At 51.3% G+C, this 20248-nt stretch overlaps 1 protein-coding gene across 1 annotated transcript; it reads right to left on the bottom strand.

The window, feature by feature from the left end:
* Window positions 1-3634: 3634 nt before the first annotated feature.
* On the bottom strand, window positions 3635-19559 carry CTSD (cathepsin D). Its single transcript, XM_058807827.1, has 9 exons — window positions 19015-19559; window positions 18408-18564; window positions 16076-16199; window positions 14359-14477; window positions 10651-10850; window positions 9383-9505; window positions 8077-8221; window positions 7038-7136; window positions 3635-6382 (listed from the first exon to the last, which is right to left on the bottom strand). The coding sequence occupies exons 1-9, from the start codon at window positions 19074-19076 to the stop codon at window positions 6221-6223; spliced, it is 1191 nt and encodes a 396-aa protein (XP_058663810.1). The 5' UTR covers window positions 19077-19559; the 3' UTR covers window positions 3635-6220.
* Window positions 19560-20248: the final 689 nt, after the last annotated feature.

Genomic DNA, 20248 nt, shown 5'->3' with positions numbered 1-20248 from the left:
CACTCCGGCAGCAGGATGCACGGCATGGGGCTGCTTTAGGGGAGGGGGTGGGGGTGTCACCAAGGCTGGCCGAGCCCGGGAGGATTTGGCTGTGCCCAGGAGCAGGGATGTGCTTGCTACTTCCCATTGCTAACACTCGGGAAGCTGCTCGGAATCCCAGCTCTAGGGTGCTGCAGTAGAGTCCCCCCAGGGACGTGGTGATGGAGAGCAGCTGGTGGCATGCAGGGACAGCTTGCAGGTCATTCAGGAGGATGCACAGGGAGGGTGAGGACACAAGGACACGCTGTGTCACCCCACAGTGACATAGCCTGGCGCAGGTGGCCCTGCTGCAGCAGGCAGTTCAGCTGTGGCGCTGGGGAAGGGGAGCAGAGAAATCAATCCTCAGAATACTGGAAATGGAGTGGGTAGAACAAAAGTTCATGTGAGCAGAAACTGCAAGGGAAGGGAAATCCTCTGGAAAAGCCTTAAGCCTACCCACAAAGTGCTGAGCTAAGAAAAAAGGATGGTAATTCACTCAGCTCGTCACAGGCAGGTTTGGCTCCAGTGTAGGGCACCCACCCTGTGTTCATCCCTGTGGGTTGGTCTGATGTGGGGCAACTTCTTGCACATCCAAAGGTCTCTGAGACTGGAGGAGGTCCAGTTTCCATGAGACCAACTTAATCCTTCTGAAGCCTGCATTGGTTAAAAAAGGACAAATTGCCCTCTGGTTCAGGATTTATCGCTGCTGGAGTGGTGGTGTGTCCTGCCAAAGTAAAGAAGGTTTTATTACTGCTACGGCTGCCTGTGATGAGATCCAGATCTCTCCCCAAGAAGCTGCAAAGAAACAGAGGCAGTGCTAGGGTGAGCGTGATGCTCCTGTGGGACTAAGAGGTTTGCAGGAGAGGCAGAGCCATGGCCAGCTGTCGTCAGCTTTTCTAGAGGGCTTGGACAAACTCAGCTGTGCAGAGCATCCTCCTCCCTGCAGGCTCAGGAGGAACAATGAAATCCCATGGATGCAGACTGGAGCTACTGATGAGCCTGCTGTTTGTTTGTCTGGGGAAAGTTCTGTGGGTAAGGCTGCTCCTCTTCTTAATGTCAGGAAGGCATGGAGGGTGAGCAGAGAAAAAGGTCAGAGAAGGTTTGGAGCAGGCAAGAGGAGGCAGCAGGGTGGTGTAGGGGGATGTGAGATCAACAAGAGACAGTCACATACCCTGGTATGAACAGGACTGAAAGGTCAGGGAGGTTGAATGGCTGCTTCTCCTCTTCTCCAGGTATCAGGTCATCCCTACAGTTTGCAGAGCACTTTTTGGTCTTTGGGTGACTGATTCATCATCTTCCTCAATGTTAAGTGTGAGTGGTGAGAGGTTTAGCACGTGGACCATAGTGGCATATATGCAGCATCACTGGTTCAACAACCATTCATGTGACCTCAAGGAACTGACATAAAAAATGGAAGGAATAAAACCCCTCAATATTCTACATTATTTTGACCCTCCTCCAATTTTCTGAGCATCTTCAAAGGTCATGCATGCATGCCCTCAACCATATGGTCTAGGACTACTTTCCTTTCAAATAAAAGGTGGGGTGAGTATGAATAATTGCCTGCATTACTGTGGCATCAAGGCTGGCTTCCCCTTGTGCTAAGCACGGGACAAACAGAACAGAAGGATGCTTGCTGCCCCAAAGCAATTCTCACATAATCACATTAGAGACATGTGGGCTGTAGCATCATCAAATGCTGTAAGACCTGTGAGAAAATCTCCTGTCTCAAATCCTACTCAAGCTCTTCAGAAGCCATTAGCAGAACCTAACCTTGCTTTTTTATTTCTGAAGGAAAAAGTCCACAGCCTCCTGAATGCTCCTTTCCTTATTACCCCTATAAAATGCTCAGTGGTTGCTAAGTTCCATAAACAGGCAGCCTGAGACTCTGAGGGGTAAATCCAATCTTCCCACTCTCCCTTGATCTGTCTCCCGTTCTCTGAGCTTTCATTCTGCACTCTGCTTCTCTTCCCTCCCAAAGAAACCTAAAAATAAACAAATCCAAGAAAGAGCGGAAAAAGGAAAAGCCATCAGCCCCCAAAACGATGTGCTTAGTCATTCATGGTGAGTAAAAATAGTTTCCCAAATGAACAAATTGCTGAGCCAACCAGATGAGCAAGTCATCTCCATAAATGAGGGGTCTCATCTTCCCTCTCCTTGGGCAGGAAAAGGAAGCCACTGGTTTAATGGGCTTTTGGTAAAGCCCAGAAATGGAGAAGGATCTGGCCCATGAAGACAGCCCTGGGGGTCAGTGCCAAGCCCCCTACTACTTAAGGGGACATGTAATGAAACATTTGATGGTTTTTTGCACCGATGGAGACATTCAATGAAGAGTGAAATACCAAATTGTCATGTGCATGGAGTTCTGCAGAGATGGTGCAGTAAACAGGGGGTCTGAAGTAAACCTGAGGATTTTCTGGGCAAGATAGTGTGGGGCTGCATTCAGGCTGCTCCTGGGGCAGGGTGTGTGCTTTGCTCCCTGCTGGAAAAGCATGGGTGGGCAATTCCAGCTCTTGGCTTCTCCCGCTCTTGGCCAAGATCAAGGCTGTGATTGCTCCCACTGGAATGTAATGTTCTGTACACAAGGCATGATTGAAGACTTAGGCAGAATCCCCCCAGCAGAAATAGGGCCCTCATATTCCTGTCAATAAATATTTGGCAGCAGGTGACTTGTTCTCCCCTTGGGCTATTGAGGAACAGTAGGCTGCATGATTTGTTTTCAGGATCCAGCCAGCCCTTTTGGGTTAAATCCATCTCTTTAACATAGGGGAACAGCTGACTGGGGAATTTAGGCATCCTGGGGGAACAGAGGCTCAGGACATGCCAGGAGGGAAATCAGCTAAGCTGTGTGCTTAGATCTGTGCTCAGAAGATGGGATGGGACTTGGCTGCATCCATCTTGCTTATGTAGATGATGCTTTTTTCAAAGTAGGGATTAGCTGTTATCTTCCACCTGGCACATGGGGCCTTCATTCCGCTTCAGTCTCCAGCTCCCATACAGCAGAGCTGGGACTAAAAATTACACAGCTAGGCAAGAGGGATGGATTTTTCCTACATTGTTGAAAAAACCCTACACCATGTTCATCACTGGGCTACAGGACTTCCCCAGACTTCACACCTTAGCTGATTTTCGGCCAAACTTAGAAATGAAGTTCTGCTTTGGCTGCTGCAGGACTACTCCAAATCCTAAACAGGAACTTATTCTAATCCTAAGCAGGAGCTTGTTCTAACGGGTCCAGATGATCAGGGGACAGCTTGATTCCCTGTAAATGGACTACCCTTGGCAATACTCAGCTGGGAAGGTGTGGCCCCAGGAGAAGGCTGTAGGCTAGCAGGGACACTGGGAATGCTCGCTGCCCCAGTGGGGCTGCGTCAGGCAGGTGGCATTGTCATGTCACCTTGCAGAGGTTATGTTTTAATCCATTGAAAATGACAAATCCAACAAGGTCCTAGCATGTTTCCTTATCAGAGAGAAGGGGAGACACCCTTCTGAAACACACAGGAGTCCACACAAGAGTGCAATCAGATGTCCAGGGACAATAGGTCAGGGAGATACAGTCTCTGCACACCCACAAAATTTGTCATCTCAAACCGCAAAAGAATGACCACTCTCAGAGTTAATGGGGAAAATACTGTATTTTCTGTTCAATTTTCTGTGAAGAGACAATTCTGACAGCAAAATAATTTTAAAAAACCAGTCACACGATTAGAGATGGGTTTAAAAATGCAAATAACATAACAGGGGGAAGAGACCTATTCAGGGAAGACTGCAGTGAACTGGTCCTCCAGCCTATCCTAGTGTGTCACTCAGAGAATCACTCTGGGCCATGCTTTCCCAGGCAGCTGCCTCCTGCCTGCTGACAGACCCGGCCCCCTGGAGTCACTGTGCTGGGACCACGCCCAGCACAGCCACGGCCCAAGGGCTCCATCTGGGGCTGTGCTGCACATCCCACTTCAATCTGATCCTGAAGATGTTCAAAAGCCACTGCCAGGTCCATGTCAAGCTTCCACCTCACATCAGGTGTGATGTGTTCACCAGGGACCCAAGAGGCCAACTCTGTCTTCCCATACTGAAGAAATCCTGGGGCTGGGAAGGGATGTAGCAGAACTTGGAGGAGCTCGGAGCACTTAACTGGTGTGAAACTGAAGATCTCTGGAGAGGTGCTGAATATTTGCTAATTTTGGAGCAGCTATGAAGATTTTTTTTTTTGGTAACATGCTACTGTTCTCTGACCAGTCTTAAACAGATGTCCTTTGGTGTCCAGATGCAGAGCTCCAGGTGAAGATTATGAGGAGGCAGAAGGAAGCTTTGGGGAGCAGCATTTGTCACATCTGGGGTTGTAGGGCACAAAGCATGTGTCCCATGTGTGCCTATGCCTGTCCCCACTGTCTATGCCAGACCCCCCAAGGAGAAGCATGGTTATAATGCCAAACTTATTCCACTGGGCAAAACTGTCTATTCACTCACTGCCCAAAGACCTTTCTCAAGAAATTTCTTGGCCCCACTGCTACTGCTGGCAGGATTATGAGTGAATTTTGGGTAGGCAGGATTTTGCCATCTGTTTAGCTTGGTTTGAGGTCATGGCCGCCACGGATCTTATCTTTCTGCCACTCCAAGCTTTGTTCCTTATCTGCTGCCACTCCCTTCAGGACCTGATCCAGCACACTGGGCAAATGAAGAGAGTCTTTTACTCCCAGCTTAGGGCCTCGGATTCTTGGCAGGCTCTCTTCTGCTTTCCAGTACTGCTTAAAACTAATTTTATCATGCTCCCAGCTCCACCAGTATCTGCCTACCAGTGCCAGCCCAGCAAGGGGCTCTGCATGCACAGACCCCAGCTCTCTGGGAGGATCTGTGTGCACAGCTAAATCAGCCAAATCCAAAGCAGGATTGTGCCTCATTCTCTCTGCAACACAGCTGGACATAACAGACCTCAACAGCATTAGTGAAGTGGAAAGCAGGTACAGAGGGTGTTAAAGGCAGTTGGATTTTGGGACAGGGCAGCAGGGAAAGCGAATGTAAGTCCAGCAGCTACCATGGCATCCTCCTGCCCAGGAGGTTTGCTGGTTCTGCCAACTGTCTCTTGAGTTTTGGGCAGTGCCAAATGCTGTGAATCATGTTTCCAAAAGCTCTTATGTGGCTGACAAACACAGATTTTACCAGAATGATTTCAGCTTGTAGATCACTTAGTTGCTTCAGGAAACATTATTCTCAACTCACTGGCTGTGGTTGAAGCTGGGAAGATCTACTGTTTGGGGAACCTGGGAGAAGGTCACTAAACTCAAGAGAACTTGTGCCACATGACTTTGCTCAGCAGAAGGCTGGACCTTCATGGCCCTGCATTCAAGTTACCTCTATTATAACCTATCTTGACCCCCTTAATATTCATACTGACTGAAAAGTCCCACTGCCTAGAGCCCCCCTACAAACCCATGTCCCATTATGTCAGGGATGTGGACACCATGCCTCCCAGCTCTCTCACTAATGCCATCACTAAACAAAACACACCACCACAGCCCTCAGGCTCTGAAACTCGCCCTCTGGGCACATTACCATGCTTCCCCATCGCTGTAGCCCAGGACATGCTCTCCTAGGACCAAACCTAGCACAAACTCCTTGAGAAATGACCTACTGGTTACTGCTTCAACCTCCAAGGAGGGGTCATAAAGACAGATTCTCCCAGGCCATCCACTCCCCCACTTCACGAGTGAAAAAGCAGTAAGAACTGATGTGCAGGACAGCCTTCCCTCGTCCCTCTCCCCCAGCACAGAAGACCAAACCCAAGAGATGTAGCACAGCCTCTCTGCACGAACAGATGTGCCAGGGGCTGGCTTCAGCCAGCTGCTCCCCTTCCCCCCAGGAAGGACCCCAGTGCTGGGAGATGTGAGAGGGCCTTGTTTAGCTCTGAGAATCATTCTCAAAAAGAACTACTTGAAGACCTAGCAGTAAAGCAAGGGACTACTCCAGCTGGAGTTGTCAGCTAGAGACCTCCCAGCACCACTTACTCAGAGTGGAAAAAGTAGCTAGCAGGGCACTAATGACTATTTTCCATATAATTTTAAATCTAGTTCTGTTTCTTTTTCCTTTTTTTTTTTTTCTTTCTCCTTTCCACTCACTGGACTTCTAATACTGGTAACCTTTCTCTACAGCTCCCATGTGTGTGTGTTTAAGTGTGTGTGTGGCAGAGGCAGTGGGGGGCAGCTGTTTAGGCACTTGTGGCAAAGCCAACACGGTTGTTGTCACGGTCAAAGGCGGAGTAGTAGGGTCCAATAAAGACATCTCCTAGGATCCAGAGTGGGCCCCCGGGGGGTGGGATGTCCAGGCCTGAAAAGCCACTCATGCAGATAGTCTCTCCTTGTGCAGTCATCTAAAAAGAAGAGTGAGAGCTTCAATTTAAGCAGGCCATTCCCTTTCTTCAACCTTGCAGGCTTGTCAAGAACACCTGCAAGGCTGCCTTCGCTCCAGCCTCTCCCAGACTGAGATCCACAGATTGCCAAAGTGACCCCAACCCACCACTTCTACAACTGCAAACCCAGCTCTCCCTCCCTTAGGCACAAAAGCATCAAGCAAAGCTGCACGTGGCCATAAACCTCCCAGCCCACACAGCTCTGAATTAGAGCCACTGGTGAAGGGCTGCACAAGATGGTCCTTGTGAGTTCATTCAGACAGCTTAAATGACAGGCTGGTGGCCTCTGCTATAATAAGACTGGCCTCATGGCACCAGAATACAGCAGAAAAGAGCTAAATGTTTGTTGGAAGTGATGCAACAGCTTGCCTCCCCTACCTTAACCACCGTGCTATTCCTCACGAGCACTATGCAGGGGGTCTTACTCCTGTGAGACTTTGATGAAGTTAGGTGGATCCATCTGCAGTACCACCACCCTGACACCCCAACCTTTCAGATTTTTTCCTGAGCACCAGCTCCAGCACTGTTCTGGCTGCTCTTGTGTTTTGTCACAGTGGAAGCAAAAGCCAGGCCTTGGGGAAGAAGCATAAGGCTGGAAAAATCTGCCTGGACGTACCTTGAGGACATACTGGTCTCCTGAGAGGTTGAAGGACTTCCCTCCTATTTTCATTGAGATGACAGGCAGCGTTGGCACTTTTTCACAGGGGACCATGTACTGAAATTGCAACAGTAAAGGTTTTAGATAGGACCTCCCACACTCTCCCAAAGTCTTCCTTGAGCAGAGTCACATCTTTGCTGTGGTTTTCCCTAAAACCAGCTCAGCTCAGAGTGCAGAAGCTTGAGCTGGGATAAGCAGGCTGCTCCCTGCCTAGGGCTCCAAGTTGAGGGGCAAGAGGGCTTTATGGATAGGCATGGAGCCAAGGGATGTTGGATTCAGCTTTTGGCTCTGCTGAGTCCTAGGATGCCACAGCTGATGTGGCATGGCTGGGGGTTTTTACCAGAGGAGAGGCAGCTGTGTCTCAGTACACAGACAAAACCAGTTTCACAGACAATGGCAAGCCTTGAGGATGATGGCAGGTCTAAGCCAACTGTTGCTGCAGCTTTGGGTCTCTGACACTAAAGAAAAGCCCCACAAATGCTCATGGCTCTGATTTGGGAGAGCTTTCAGAACAGGCAATTTTTTTCTACAGGGTCTTTATAATCCATATTCTTCCAAAATTTTAGGGAGGGAAAAGTCTTGTGAGATTAGCTTTGATGGTTGAAAACTTTCATACAAAGTATTGCCATTTGCATGAAATATTCTTTAATTAAAGTGTCTCTGGACTCATATTAATGTGAATCCTTTGTCTCAGCTGCATCTCAGATCCTTTCTCTTCCACCATCCAGAGATGGGTGGCAGAAGTGACTCAAAGATTTCCAAAGTTCATGGGACCTGGGCTTTCTACCCTGAGCATGAGTAGGGCAGTGCATGCTGCCCAGGGTGAAGAGATGAAGGGGTCTCTGCTGTGCCAGTGGCTTTTCCAGGAGCACAGCCTGGGAACTAAGACGAGAGGGAGCAGAAGACTAGGGTCCCAACAAGCATTTGGGTACAAAGTAGGGTGCAAGCATAGGTGCTGTTATGGCCATAGACACCCACATTTTCAGCCCGGCCTCACCTCTCCCTTTATGAGTGGTTTTGCACCAATGGCCTGCTGTATCTTCTTCACTTCTTTGGTGGGGCCAGTGATGAGTGAAGTTCCTGTGTCCACAATGGCCTCACAGCCCCCCTCACACACGCTTAGCCCATTGGCAACATCCACCCTGGGGAGAGATGCCCAGACATTAGACAACCCTTAAAGGCCTCCCAGAGAAGGCTGCAGGAAGCAGTATGCAGGCAAGCAAGGGAGGGCTGTAAGAGACACCCATCCAGGAAGGACAGATGTTCAGAAACACTGATGCAGCACCAACTCAATGCACAGACCCCCTGGCTCTCTGTTGTCTGCTCGTGACTGAGCAGGTGCCTTGAAGTGTAACTGCATTTCTGCAGAGAGCCTGGATGCTGCCTCGTACCCTGCCTGCTACCAGCACTCCAGAGCTAGTGTCACAGCTAATGGACATGGGAGAGAGCTAAGGACAATGAATTATGGACTTTTACAGTACTGTGCTACTGCAGGAAAAAAAGGGTTAAAGGGTGCTGTGACAGCCATGGGCAAGGGAAGGGTTCCTGTGCAGAGAAAAGGCAAGCCAGGAGCTGCCTGGCCTCCTCGCCCGCATTGCATTTCACAGCAGCGCAGAAAGACAAAGCCTGCTCGCCAAGGGTCTGCCATACTCTGCCAACGCTGCAGCTCTGGGGGAAAATGAGAACTCAAACGCCGCGCTGGGGAGGGATGCAATTCCCAGGAAAAGGACACACTCTGATCACAGGGCACTTTTAAGTTCCCATCACGTGGGAGAGCTCAGAATAGACCGTGGGGCTGGCGGCCGTCAGCTCAGCCCGCTCTCCTCCCCTGTGCCTCCAACAATGCGCGCTGATTGCTGCGCCGTGCCCTTCAGTCAAGGGCTGCCTTCCTGAGGCCTCATCCTGCTCCTCCGGAGCCGTGTGCAGGACAGCCATGCAGCTCAGGCCTTGCCGAGAGCTCAGCACAACTGGGGCTTCATCTATGGGGCTCGCCCTGCCTGCAAGGAGCACACACTGGCATTCTGCTCTGCTTTGCAGGGATGCAGCAGGCATCCTTTCAAAGGTCACGGGTCAGGGCACAAACAAGAGGAAAGGATTTTGCGGAACATCTCCTTATGGCTTCTGCCTTTTGTCTCCTTCCAGCGACAAACAATCCAGCCCTAGGGTGGGATTTAATCTGCTTTTTTTGGTGTGGATGTGTTGCAGGGATGATTCCTTTTCGAGGAGGGTCTCACTGAAGCCTCAGGCATGTGCTGTCAGCACATGTGACCCCCTGCACGCAGTCAGGTTGATGGGGAACTTACGAGTCCATGTGGATCTGCCAGTAGGCCTTGCGTGTCACATTAAACCAGCTGAACTCGCCCTTGTAGTACTTGGGGTCAGTCCCTCCCAGGACCATCTCACCGCCAGGTTCACCAGAGGGATCTCTGAAAAACAACACCCAAACCTGTGAACATCAAGGACAGGGTGAGAACAACCTGCTTCAATGCCTCCCAAAACATGTGCTGGGGTGTTTAGAGGTGAAGCACAGCATTAACAGTACTGGAGACAGATAAATTATGTCATGCTATGTTCTATCAATATAAGGACAGGTACTGTGAAACAGGCTGGGATGGGGAAATGGGAATATTTTGGCCCAGCCAAAGCATCCTGCAGCTTTTCACCTGGTACTTTCTCACAGAAACCTGAAGAAACTCATGGCAGGGAAGGGGGATGGCAAAGGGGAACCAGGCACTGACACAGGGACTTCCTGAATCAGCTTGTAAAAAGTGCCTGTGCAGGGCGGGACACAGCTGATGCAGGGTTAGGTTATCTGCACTCAACTCTGCCAACCAGCAGCCTTGAAGTGAATCCTTTCAAGGTTACCATCAGATAAGAGCTCACTGCTGAGCAGATGGGAAGAAATATTGTGATGGGGGAGGGCTGGTGCTTGAATGGCCAGCAGCAGCCCTCTCTGCCCTAGGCGTGCTACTTTTTGGGCTGAAGTAGTTCAGAGTCGCTGCCATGGTGCCAGAAAAGTGATGGGGTGTCCTGTGGGGAGCAGCAGTGGGTGGGAAGGTGCTGGCAGCTGCAGAGGAGCATCTCCCAGGGTGGTGAGAGAGCACTGGCCCCTCATTAGTGATGACTGATGGGGGGCACCTTTGCTGAGGAGGTGACATGGTGGTGACCACCTGGCTTACGGATTCTGGCAGCAGACTAGGGCTGTTCACCTCTATAAAGGGGACTGCACTAATATTAATCTCACAAACACAGCCCTGCTTATTTCTATTTCTCTTTCCTCTGGAAACATCCTCTGTCTATTCATCAGTTAAGAAATCTGGTCAGAGATCCACCCAGCTTTTTATCAGTAAAAGAACTGCATTTCTACTTCCTTCTCCTTACTTCAGAGCAGCAAACATAAGAGATTTTGGCCTGACTGCTCCTGCAAGCAGAACTTGCTGTGACTTCCTCAACTGGGAAGTGCTGTCCAGAGTGTAAAACAGCAGATGACAAGAGATGCTACTGGAAAACAGAGGAAAGCCCACTGGGCTTGCCCTTGCAACCAGGGGTGTGCCACCAAACCCAACACTACCTGTTCAGGTAGAAAGAGAACATATTTTTCTCGACCAGCTTCTGTCTCATGACGTTATCGAAGAAAGGCTCGGCGCCCTCCACAGAGATCTTTGGGAATGCCAGGCCCAGGATGCCATCAAACTTGGCAGCGATGAATGTCATGCCTGGCTGCTTTGTGGCCTCCCCAAAGGTCTGATCCAGGATGTTCAAGTCACCAAGCTGTGGGGAGATGGGGAGGGAAGGGAAAAGCAGATTGTAAAGAAAACTGACTCAGGGGACCTGGGTGGTAACAGACCCTCACTGAACACAGGCCGCAGCACATCCCTCAGTGTGCTGCCACACTCCTGCCTGCTTCCACCACTGCATTTGCAGGCAGCTGCAGAAACCACTCTTGTCAGGGGAAGAGACTGGCAACTCTGGCTCAGTGGAACCTCCCAAATCCCTGCAAAGCCCAGCATACTTTAAAGAAGAATCCCTTTAGCCTTTTGCAGTGTCCCAGCACTGGCCTTGCTGTTCTGCAGCCCCTCCTCTTTCCACAGAGGACCCATATCCATTTGTCCCTCCTCCACTTCCTCCTCTATCACATACTTCATCATTTCCTCCCAGTCTGAAAAGCTCTTGTGCTGTTCCTTTTATCTTCTTCCCCACTCTGTACATCTTCTAAGTCATCTGTGTATCCTACCTCCTTGGGTGCTCCACACATCCTCGGTTGGGAGCACAAATCCCTCCCATCTCTGCCCACAATCCCTGTGATCTCCCCTACATAAGAAACAACCCCAGGACATTGCTGAATCTCTTGGAAGAGCCACCAGCCTGCAGAGACCTCCTGTGAAAGCGGAGAAGACCCAGACAAGAAAGTGAGGTTGAGTATGAAGCACGAAAATAGCAAGCAGAGTACTGAGAATTCAAAGGTCATCTCCCTTGCCAGCCATGAGAAGGACTGGCATTCCCCACTGGAAAGCTGAAACGCCTTCCAAGGGCAGATCCCCAGAAAGAAGATGATCAGAGAAAGGAGGATAGCTCTGCTGATGGGGAGCAGGATGCATCTGCTGGCTTCTGGCTCTAGCAGTTCAGGAGGCTTGTGAGCTTCTGGCTGACCAGAGGCAATTTTAGCATCCACACTAGGACAATTTCAGCCTCTCAGCCTGCAGCTAGCAGCCCTGTAGTGAGCCAGGCTGGACTGACAAGCTGGCCTCTCCTACCTGATGGCAGATAACGATCCCTGTAAATTACTAATATGCCCCCAGGGTTAGACAACACAAGGCTGGGACAGCAGTGCTGCCTTTAATGGTATTGGAGGACTGCACTAGGAAAGGGCGATCGAGCCTTGCGAAAGCTGAAAGCCACAGGGCAGGATGTGGGGGAAGCGCGCACAGCAACGCATCCGCTCGCCAGCGCCTGCCCCACTTGTACAGCCCGGGTTCACAAAAGCCACCCCTTGGCACCACTGATCCTCAGCGGCTCGGAGAGTTCAGTGAAGCTTCTGCTTACAGTAAAATGCAATGGACTGATAACACTGAGTGTCAGGTGTGTCTGAATATTGCTCTGCTTGCACATCCCAAGGGGGAGGCAGATTTCTGCCCAGTCATGGATATTCTCAACAGACCCTGCCTGCACTTGGTTTCAGCAGGGCTGAAACCCAAGACCATCTTTAGCAGAGTGCTCCTGCCAGGTCACAGATCCTTTGTCTCTGTCTCTTGGCTGGCTATTGCCCTGAAACTGAGCAACCAAAAACCATGACCAGTGGATAGCTGCGTGGTGGCCACCCTCCAGCACTTTGCAGATGGGTGTCAGCACTCCACAGCTTGCCTGGCCTCCTTGTTGGTGGCCTCAGCCAGTAGTTAAGCACTGGATGGCAAAGGCAGACCAAGAAATAAGGGCCTCTAAGGCACAGCCTGGCACCAGGGCTTGGGATGTAGAGGCACAAGGGAGAGGCAAGGAAAGTAATCTGTGCAGTGCATCTGCACTGCAGTCATGGGAGAGACACTGTGCCCCATGGCCAGCTAAGTTTCCTCTGCTGTCCTTAAAGGACATCCCAAGGTTGGGCTGTGATAAAGAGATGAGATGTCTGAGCAGCAGAGGGCTGGCTGAACCTGCTGCTCTTTGGAGAGCAAGCAGCCCTGCAGAGTGCGGAGCTACAGGGCATTGCTCCTCCACAGAATGAGAGAGGATGTTTGACATGAGCTCATCACCCTCTCAAAAAACCATTAGGGCTGAGGGACTCTGGACTACCTGCCAACAAGCATCTTTTGGTCAGATGTCAGGGCTACCAGAGGTTGCTGTGGCTGCTTCCACCTGCCAGAATGGCTGGAGCCAGGAGGATCACCCTGAAGGTTATTTCAATGTCTTTCTTTCAAGACTATACCTGACTGGGAGCTTGCCTACAACATGCAGAGGATGCATCCATGTGTCTAAGCAGAAGGTCCCTGACCTTCAGTCACCCCTGCTCCTGCCTATTACAAGTGGGACATTGCTCAGCTCCATGGAAGAGGTTTCTCTTCTTGCAGACAGAAACCAAACGGTACAAGCTGTGCTGTCTGACAAGAGGCATCCCCACTTCCCAAACAAACTGAGGCACAAAATCCTTCCTCTCAGCTGCTGGGAAATGGAGAACTAATCAGCAAACAGGGACTAGGGTGACAATTACAAACCAAAAAAAAAAGAGAAAAAATGGCAATCTTCTTTCTGACTCATTTCAGCCCTTGCATTAAGCCCACACTTTCTAAGGACAATGAAGTTTGCTGTTTGCCTTACTGCATCCATCTCTGGATGCAGCATAGAGGCAACAGCTGATGCTTCCAGGTTAGCCTGAAATCTTCATGCTGTAAGAATTGGCTAAAGAGTGCATCCTGCAAGAGTCACACACTTTAAGCTTCTCCTGGATACATTTTGATTCTGATGAAATTGGTAAACCAATACTTTTTAGCTGAACCTAAATAGAAACCTCCAAATCCCCAGATTTATGTGCTTATTCCAAACTTTTGCTTTGTTTCCCCCCCCCTGCAAAGCAAACATATGCTCTTATCCCTGCCAGGAGAGCAAGTAATCTGAGAGCACATGCACCCCTGACGTTTGGCAGCTGGCAAACTCTCCTGAGCATCTGTACCTGAGAGGAAGTCATGAAAGGCACTTGTCCTTCACAGGACAGAAAGCTCAGGCTTTGCCTGCTGAAAAGCAAACTGTAAAGCAACCACCACACAGGTAACTCAAGCTGCACACTGACTACCCCCAGGGTGTTACCCAGCCTTTATAAGCATAAGCACCAGTTCATGACGTGAGACCAGGATGGGGCAGTAAAGAGACCTTTCCTGGTCTGTGTTTGGGCAGCTGCCCATGTGGGCATCCACTAATGTGGGGATATTGGCCAAGAACAAGCTGGGCACCACCAGCAGTCCGTGCAGTGGTGTTGGAATATGCTTGGGCTGGTAAATTTTTGGGGTCACCAGGAAAAGCTTTGGAGGGATGGCCAGAGACGATGTTTGACGGGGCACCATGTGAGCAGTCCCCACTCCAAGCCTGCTGACCTGCAGATTAATACCTTCTCCCTTCTCAGCCTGCCATGGTTATTGCTACCTTAACAGACATCATTACCATGTCATTTCAAAGGACTTGGAAACACAGCACTGAAGGATGTTTTATAAGAGCAGGACACTCAAGAAAGGAGATCCATTGAAATCGAACGGCTCCGAGCTCTCTACTGAAAGCAGTCTGGGCAGTCGTGACTCACCGTGACCACGTCTTGGCTGAGGTACCCGGAAAGGCTCCCTGTCCCATAGTGGATGGCAAACTTGGTGCCGTTCTTCACATAGGTGCTGGATTTAGAAGAGTCATACTTGTGGTGCACCACTGCAGTTGGGAAAGGGGACACACAGCATTAGTGCTCCTTTATACCTAACGTTCCCCAAAACCTAGCCCCACACCATCCAGTTTATCCAGACAAATGGACACTCAATGATGAGAAGATGGGCCTGAACCCAGGGTTTGCCAAGCCCAGATTGCTTAACAAAGCATTTCCAGTGTCTGGGGAATTAGGTGGGCAGATCCAATTCAGGCTGTTAAATCCGATTTGGCCACTGGGTATTAAAAGCCTAGAGGTTATGTGGTTGGTGTGGTGTGTTAGTCAGCAGAGCAAAATGTATCCCTCCACATGCCATGGAGAACCAGGGTGGCTTTAAATATAGTCTGCTCGGGGCAGGAACATTTTCACCTCATGGACTTACGCATTTCTTTTACTAGGAGTAGCTGGAAATTTTTCAAAAATTGTTTTTAGTACAGGAAGAACTCAAAATATCCCTTTATTTTCAGAGAAGGGCTTTTCCCTAGCCTAAGCTGCTTTTCCCGTTGGCTGGGTTGGGAGCTGTAGGATATCCCTGGTTTTATGGGTGGGCAGATTCTGCCTCCCCAGACTCCTCCCAAGTCACGAGCTGGCCAGCGCAGTCCCATGGCTGGCTGCTGAGGGTGCAGACAGCAGCTGAGGATGAACCAGCTGAACCCTGCACAAAGTGACAGAGCTACACAAGGAGTTTCCCAGCTAGGCTGTCTGGGTCCCAGTTTGAATTCCAGTCTGGCAGGAGGTTCAGCCCCCTGTATATTCATAAAATGAGCCCTTTGGTCCCAGCACCTCCCAAAGCACTGCCTTGAGAAACCATCTCCCTGCTACAAATGAGGAACCCCCTAGGCATACCAGGTCTGAACCTCACCACCCTGTCAGCGTCCTAAATCTTGTTTCACATATGCAAAGAGAAGGTGTCTGTACAAGAAGTCCAAATTTCCACTCTACTCCCAATGAGCACTGTGGAATGCCTTTCATGGTTGCAGTTGTTGACTCCACAGGTTTCTCCACTTTGCTAAAGCAGCACAACCAGCCGTTTTTGAATGGCATTTTGCCATAGCTGGGTTTTACATCTTCAGCTGTGGAAGTTTACTGCATAGGAATGCCACAGAATAAAAAAAAGCTTGCAGTCCCTAAGACATTCTCATTTCATTGTGCCTACCTGGCTCTCGTTAATTATAACTCCATAAACATGCACACACATGCTCTGTGCAGCAATAAACCAGAAACTAGGACAGTTTATATCAGATCTGGCAAGAGGCTGACTTAAAAAAGTCAGCCTTGCGCAATGGGATAACAGCAGCATTGGTCTATAATTTGGGGAGAAACATCACAGCCGATGATGCTGCTCCCCTGCTGTAGGGCTGAAGCTGTTGGAGAAAATTTGGCCCTGTACAGGGGTTACTTGGAAAAGAAAAAAACCAGGAAAGGACTAATGAAGGATGGATGCAGGAAGCTGGGATTGTATTTCCAGCTCTCACCCGAAAAAGCCCATCAGCCTCTGGCAAGTCCTTTCACACTGCTGCCTCAGTTTCTCCATTTGCAATGCAAGGCTCTGCATTTTGCAGCAAGGAGAAGCTGATTAGCAGCTTCTGGCACCCGTGACACTTACTGCAGGCGATGTCCAGTAAGGAACAGTGCACGGATGGCACCCAGAGGTTGGAGGAGCCAGTGTCAAAGATCACGGTGAAATTCTGGGGGGGTGTTCCGATACCGATCACACCGAAATACTGGGCCTGCAAAGCAGAAGGGAACCATGAGCAGAGGCAGCTGGCTGAAAGCAGGGATTAGAGATCAAAAAATCTCTTAGGGTTGCATAGAGGATCAGCTTCCTATCTAGACATTGCCCTCCTCTTGGTTTTGGCATCGATGGGTTCCCAGCCTTTTTCCTCTGGAAGGGAGGTTCCCCTTCAGCGTTCATTACAGCGGGTGTGAAAAGGATAAATTGAGGACAAGTGGGATGGGCGTGTGCGGGGGAGGACATTTGGGGCACGGAGACAGAGAAGAAGAGAAGGGGGAAGGTCTGCAGGCTAGCAGTTCACTACAAGGATGAGAAAAAATGATGGAAGGAAGCCAAGCAAAACACCTGCGTTATTGAAAAGCTGAAACTGGCTGGGAAGCTGCTTTGCTCGTGGCTTTGCAGAGAAACTGTGGGCTGCAGAAAGCAGCAGCACTGCCTACTGCAGGTGGAGGTACAGCTGCTGGGGGTTTTGGTGATGCTGGTGAGCTCTGGGAATGGGGGGGAATAAACAAATGCTCAGTCTCGACAGGTGGAAGACTGGAGGAGTGGTGGGAGCAAAGAGCATGAGCAGCACCACCAGAGATGGATTTAGGCCTCCAGCGTGAAAGACTGGGAGAAGTCCCTGTAGCACAGGTATCTGATGGATACACCTTTGCTCTAAGACTACATTTTTGCTGAGACTGGAAGAAACCTGAATGGCTGAGTTCTTGGCAAAGTATCCCTCTCTCCACAGAGGTGAGGGTGAATGGAGAATGCTAGGCAGGTGCTACATGGACTCATTTTTCCCCAGTCCTCCCAAACAAGCAGGGAACTGCATCCTGACTGGTGAGCACCTGGTTCAGGGTTCTGGAGAGAAGGCTGGAGAAGCAAGGGAAGTCAGCCAGTAGCCTTTCCAAACCCCACGTGTACTCAGTAAAGAGGGGGGGAAAGGGGGGAAGGGAAGAAAACAGGATTATCAAAGCTGTTCACCTCCTGTGCGCTCAGTTTGCAAGGCTTGCTCACTAATTAACAATCCATTGCAACATCGCAATTAGCCATAATGGGGAGGCAGCACTTGCTTCCAGTGGTTCTGTAATTATTGCTGGGGCTTGAAAATTAACCCCCGGTACAGTGGCTCTGTTTGTCACATACACAGACCCATGAAGGGTCCCAGGGCAGGAAGCACATGAGGCAGGCTAGTGGGGTTTGTCCCGAGAATTCATTTGGCAGCAAAAGTATTCTCAGCCAGGCTGGGAGGGACGCAGCAGTCCTTTATCTGCCACCACAGGTTGGATTGGTGCCTGTGTGACAAGGGAAAACAGTGCTGCCCTGAGTGGCGGTCTGAGCCGGTGGCTGCAAGAGACAGCACCGTGACACAACCGCTCGCCCTGGCTTTCAACACTGCCAACTGAAACACCGGTGGCCCTTCCCAGGACAGCACGGCGCTGGCTGGGTGACAAGCACCGCTGGGGAAGGGCAGCAGGGGAACATACGCTGAATTAATGCCTAAATACCTGGGCCCAGGTTTATTCTGCCAGCCAATGCTCATATCCTACTCTGCCCGGTAAGGAACCCTGAAATAGTAAACCCCACACGTGTCTGGCAGCAGGGCAAGGGCAAACTTCATACCCTTTATCTGGCTTCTCTTTCCGCCACCACCCAGCTCGCTTTCCTCCTTAAGTTGCTGACAAGAAAGTAGAGATAAAGGCTTTTCCCAGGGCAGTGCAAAAGACGAAGGATAGTGAGAGGAAGGGTCCTGCATCCCCAGGACCATAGTAAGCTAGCATCCTCAAGGAGTGGAGCATGATTTTTATGCCCCTGTCTTGTCAAAAATAGAGTCCAAATGGCCAGAAGATGATAGGAAGGATTGTAAGTGAGCAGGCCCCTATTTATGATTGTTAATTAGTGACAAAGGGGAAAGGAAATAGGTCACAAACTGAAAAGCTCCTGCTTGGGTGGCAGTGGGTTGTTTGTTATTGTTATAATTACTAGTATTAGTATTTTTAGTTTAGTAATAATGGGAAGCACCTTCTGGTACCCACTCACTAAGCCACAGGGATGCGTTAATCTGTCCTAGAGGATCAACATCTCTCCCTCCTTTGCCTTCCTGGCTGGTGGCAGGCCGGCATGTCTCACCCTCCCTGGGATGGGTACCCCTACAAGTGACACTGTGCTGGGGTCCGCTGCAGTGCAGGGGATGGTCTGCAGGGGGGTTGTTACTCACATCCATGTAGTTCTTCAAAATCTCCGGAGTGGGTTTACCCGCCTCGGCAAAGCCCAACTTGTACTTGATGGACTCGGTGATGGCATTCATATCTGGGATCTCACTGCCCGCCTCTTTCAGGATCCGCCGCATGGAAGGGAACTTGGTCAGGGGGATCCTGTGTGGGGACGGCAAACACACACCTGTTAAAGGGGTTGTGCAGGGCAGGGATACCTAGGGAAAGGGGGCAGCAGGGCTCCACTCAAAACAGGGGACGCGCCAGTACGAGGTGGGTGAGGTTTGGGCTCCTGCCAGCGCCTTATGCCAGATGCCCCTCGCCGCGCTGCGTCCAGTGTTTTTCCCAAAGCCAGGGGATAGCGGGAAAGGCCGGCGGGCTGCCAGAGGGTCACCAGATGTACGGGAAGCTGGGGCAAGGTCCCTCCATGCGCAAGATGGGGGGGATGTTCCGAACCTTCCCCTCCCTCCCCGATGGAGGGGGAGCCACCCGCTATGGAGGGCTGCTAGAGGATCTCGGAGGGCACCGCTGCAGCAGCACCGGGGGTGCTTCTCCCATGTCCCCCGCCAACCCGGGGGGCTCAGCAGCCCCTGAGGAACCCCCTCCGCTCACCTGATGAGGGCGGCGCAGGACCCGGCCAGGGCGAGCAGCAGGAGGAGGCCGCGGGGGCCCATGGCGGCGATGGCGCTGCTGGCGGCGGTGGTGAGGGGTCAGAGGCTGGAGGTCCCGACGCTGAAAGGCCGCGACGCCGCTCCCGCTGTCCGTCCCTGTTTTTGTAGGCAGAGCGGCCCCTCTCCGCGGATTTCTGGAGTCAGCTGACGGTCTAAAATTGCAACCAGCGGCGTCACGTGAGGGCGGGCCGGGGCGGGGAGCGGGGATCGGGCGCGGGGCCGGGGGCGCCGCCTCACGGCTCCCCCCGGGCTGACCCCCCGGCGCCTCGGGCCGTGACTCAGCCTCCGGGAAAGGGGAATAAACACCGTGAAATCAGTCACGAGATGCCTGCCCGGCCGCGCGTGCCCCGTTCTGGACTGCCTTTAGCTTCCTTCTGCTGGGCTGGTTTTTTTTTGTTCTTTCCAGGTTATCTGGCGTTTTTTCTCCCTGGGGAGTGGAGAGGGGGGACGCGGGACACGCGCACAGCCCCAGGCAGCAGACCCCCAGTTCCTCGCGGGGCTCGGCTGCTCAGGGATCTCGGCCACTCTGCCACCCGCTGTCACCGCTGTGCAGGGTTCAGGGTGTCACTGTGCACCCCTGCCCAGAGGGCCCTGGCAGCTCCCCAGCCCCATATTTCTCCCTGGCCTCAGGACACCTCCACTTTGGGACACTCATCCTTCCAATCCCTCTGAGCTGGGTGTTTCTGGAGCAGATGGGCATATCCTAGGCCACAGCTTTTTTGGGAAGCACAGTGGGGGCCCGGGAGGGGATCTCAAGCCATATCTGCCACCCCTCAAAATGCACTGTGGTGGTACTGTGCAACCTGCAGCCACTGAGAATGATGCTGGTGCAGGGCAGAGCCTGGGGGGACACCGGCCACCAGCCCTCCCTGAGGTCTGCCCCTTCCTCAAAATGCAGACTGAGCACTGGGATGGGCTCTTCACCACCACCGGAGTGTCGTAACGGGGCTCAGAGGTGCCACGCCACCAACTCAGGAGGCCACAGCTAATCTCTGCCCAGTTTGCCGCGACAGAGCTCCTACAGAGCCACGAGACCTGCTAGAAAAACAATAAAAATTAAATCGGATTTACAGACATTTTCCTTTCCAAGTCCTGGGGGCTGGAGTGACTTGTTTTCTGTTCTTGCTTGTGCCTAGTTGTGGGGATGGGAAAGCAGCAGCCTGTGGGACGAGCTG

Source organism: Ammospiza caudacuta, chromosome 6, assembly GCF_027887145.1.
Source record: "Ammospiza caudacuta isolate bAmmCau1 chromosome 6, bAmmCau1.pri, whole genome shotgun sequence".
In the NCBI taxonomy this organism is placed as follows: Eukaryota; Metazoa; Chordata; class Aves; order Passeriformes; family Passerellidae; genus Ammospiza; species Ammospiza caudacuta.
The sequence above is the reverse complement of the archived record's forward strand: the minus strand, read 5'-3'. Positions and strand labels throughout refer to the sequence as shown.

Coding starts and splice junctions, on each gene's coding strand:
- CTSD (XM_058807827.1), bottom strand. CDS start 19,076: ATGGGCCCCCGCGGCCTCCTCCTGCTGCTCGCCCTGGCCGGGTCCTGC. Junction 16,200..18,407: donor TTTTGAAGAACTACATGGAT/GTGAGTAACAAC, acceptor TCTGCTTTGCAG/GCCCAGTATTTCGGTGTGAT. Junction 8,222..9,382: donor TGGCAGATCCACATGGACTC/GTAAGTTCCCCA, acceptor ATCTCTCCCCAG/GGTGGATGTTGCCAATGGGC.